The following is a 2828-nucleotide window of genomic DNA, read 5'->3' as shown; positions in this document are numbered from 1 at the left end:
AGCAGCAGGCTGGGAGATCAGGCACGGACTAAGTAAGCATTCTTCTTTCTGTGTATCTGACATGCTTTGACATCTGATGGCCCCTGGGAGTGACTGACCCTCCCAGGGCTAGCTAATTGACCCAGACACTAAACAACTCCTGGACACAGGTCTTTCCAGGGAGACCAACTGATCCAAAGCCCAGGTCCCCAGCTACTTTGATCCAGCTCTCTCTCCCATCAAGCCAATACCCTCCTGCCCAATACTGGACCACTGAAGGGCTGGGTGCGGCTGCTCGACATCTCCAGGGCGGAGCCTGTTGAAGTCACTCCTACACTGCCTACCCTGCCTGCCCACTGCTTCCAGCGAAGGCTTTGCCTGTGCTTTCGACCCCAGGCTCTTCCTCCTCCTGACCCCTCCCATGTCTGTCCACAGGCACCTGCACGGCGGCCATGCCATCTGCTGCTAGGGATCTGTCAGTTAAGGTTTCCTCCTTCAAAATGGACATTTCCAGGTCCGTGTGCCTCACGACATTTGATTAAAACAAATCCAGGGTAATTTTCACACTGGCTGCCTGTAGAAGAGCAAGGGTCAGCTTTGCTCCTAACACTTGAGATCCGTGTGTCCATGTGCTCTGTGGTTGAGAGACCCTTGCTGGGACGGGAGACTTGGTACTGGTCCCCAGAGCAGTTATCGCTGTGGGCACAGGTATAAACACGGGCACCTGTCAGAACTGGCTGTGACTCTGTCAGCCAGAGCCTTTGTTATCTTTCTTGGCTCTCTTAACAGAAGCTAAAGATAGCAGGATTCATTTTTGATTTTTTTTCCCCCAGAACCAGTCTCATTTGGTGACCAATTTAGAAGACTCTAATGTAATTGTGGGCTTTTGTGGCAATGAGTACATTAGGCTGGCTGCCACCTCTGTAGCCACCTTTGCCAGGTGTTCCGGGGAGGTTTGCACAATGCTCAGAAAGGCCATCTTTTCTATAAAAACCATCCTTCCTATGCTGTGCTGTAGATGGAACCCAGCACCATGGCTGTGGCCTCTCGTCCTCTACTCTATCTTTTTGTTCTTTTTCATCAATCTGAAGATTCACAATCTTTTATAAAAGGAACCGCTGCTCTTTTGAGGACACTCAGTGATACCACTGCCAAGTCCAGATTGCCCAATAATAGATCGGCAAAACCAATTTTGGGGGTCAGGTTCCAACAGGTCTCTGGTTTGAAGGAAGTTAAGTCTATTTGATGGTGCAGGGGAGGAGGATATAAAAATGAATTTAGAGTTTCCCACACAAGGCATTTTGTGCCATGGTGGCCACGTATGTCAACACCAGGACGTCTCTCCTGAGAGCCAAGAGGGGTGTTCCAAGATTACCAAGAAAAGATGTTTTCCAACATCAACCATCATCAATCCAGCTTGGGAGACATCTTGTTAGTGACACATGTTCCTTTCCCCCTAAAACATTGAAGTGTTCCATGTGCTAACAACAGAGCTTAAAAAAAAAAAAAGTAAAACAAAATTCTGCATTTTTATAAAACTCGATAAAAAATAGTATTTCAAACTGTGCAGTCACCAGAAGTACACAGTTATCAAAAATGCACACATCTCACTTGGTGTCTCCAGTGCCTCCAGCTTTTTGTGCCTGGTCTGCTTTGCTGTCTCCATTTTCTGCAGGATTATTTGTGTCCTTCCCGGCATCAACTTTCTCTTTCTTCCCCTTGGGGACCTTCTCCCCCTTCTTTGCAGGGGCCTTTTTAGGCTTGGGCTCTGGCTTTGGAAGAGCAGGTTTAGCAGACAACCTTGCAGATCTTCTCTGTGGCTTGTCCTTCATCTTGCCCTTGTCTCCTTCAGTATCCCTTTCAGCCTTTCTCTGGGGCATGGCAGCTGCGGGGGACGTCGGCAATGAACCCGGGGATGCAGTGGTGCACATTTGGTCCATCCAGGAGTCATTCTCCCTGCTTCTTCCTCCACTTTTAAGTCATTTTGAGTTGCTATTGACTGAATGCCATTTTTGTTGTTGTTCTGTTTTATTTGAGACAGGGTCTTTCTGGGTGTGCTACAACCTGCTCTGTAGCCCAGGCTGGCCTCGAACTCCTAGAGACCCGACTGCCTCTGTCTCCCCAGTACTGGGATTAAAGGCAGGCACCACCACCAGCCAGCTAATTGTGTTTATTCTTTGCTGTGCGGGTTGCTCCCGCAGAATCTTTTGACATGAATAAATACTATCCCTTTGGTTGGGAGAGCGCTAGAGGGCCACCACACTTGGAAGAGTGACACGTGGATTGGTTGGAGGTCATTTGTGGAATTCTGTGGAATCTGTCCATGCTGAACTGAGAGTCATCCTAATGTAGAAGAGGACTTGTCATCCCTCAGATGTCTCACAAAGATAGTCCGAATTTTGACTCTACCCATGACGTGGCAGTGACCTCATGTCTGTTTTCCCAGAATATTAGACAGAATAAAGTTTTATGAACTATCCACCTTGTGGGAGCTGTAACTGTTTTCTGAATTACTTTCTCATTATTTTGGCTAAAATTTTGAAAATGCCCGCTTTGGTACCTGCCTCCCATTTCTCATCTTTAACTTCTCAAATCTGTCATGCCACCTGCAGCCCCTGCAACGCTGTGTTCCGTTTGATGGGAAGGAAGGGACATTCAGGCTGAAGGATGACCATTGAGCTCGATGTCCTGCAGTCCTTGGCTCTCCACTTCAGGACCCTCGGGATCTGTTCCTCCCCTGAGCTTTCAGAGCACTAGGCCTCTCGTTCTGTTTCCTGGACTTGGCTTCTCCGTATCCGGCCCTGACTTCCATCAACCCCGAGCCAGCTCCTTCCCACCTCTGTCCTGAT

General features: G+C 48.4%; 1 protein-coding gene across 1 annotated transcript; it reads right to left on the bottom strand.

The window, feature by feature from the left end:
* Window positions 1-1586: 1586 nt before the first annotated feature.
* On the bottom strand, window positions 1587-1859 carry LOC114707494 (non-histone chromosomal protein HMG-17-like). Its single transcript, XM_037200497.1, has one exon. It carries the CDS (start codon window positions 1857-1859, stop codon window positions 1587-1589), a length of 273 nt encoding a protein of 90 aa, XP_037056392.1.
* Between the last annotated feature and the right edge of the window lie 969 nt (window positions 1860-2828).

Source organism: Peromyscus leucopus, chromosome 8a (genome assembly GCF_004664715.2).
Source record: "Peromyscus leucopus breed LL Stock chromosome 8a, UCI_PerLeu_2.1, whole genome shotgun sequence".
Lineage (NCBI taxonomy): Eukaryota > Metazoa > Chordata > Mammalia > Rodentia > Cricetidae > Peromyscus > Peromyscus leucopus.
The sequence above is the reverse complement of the archived record's forward strand: the minus strand, read 5'-3'. Positions and strand labels throughout refer to the sequence as shown.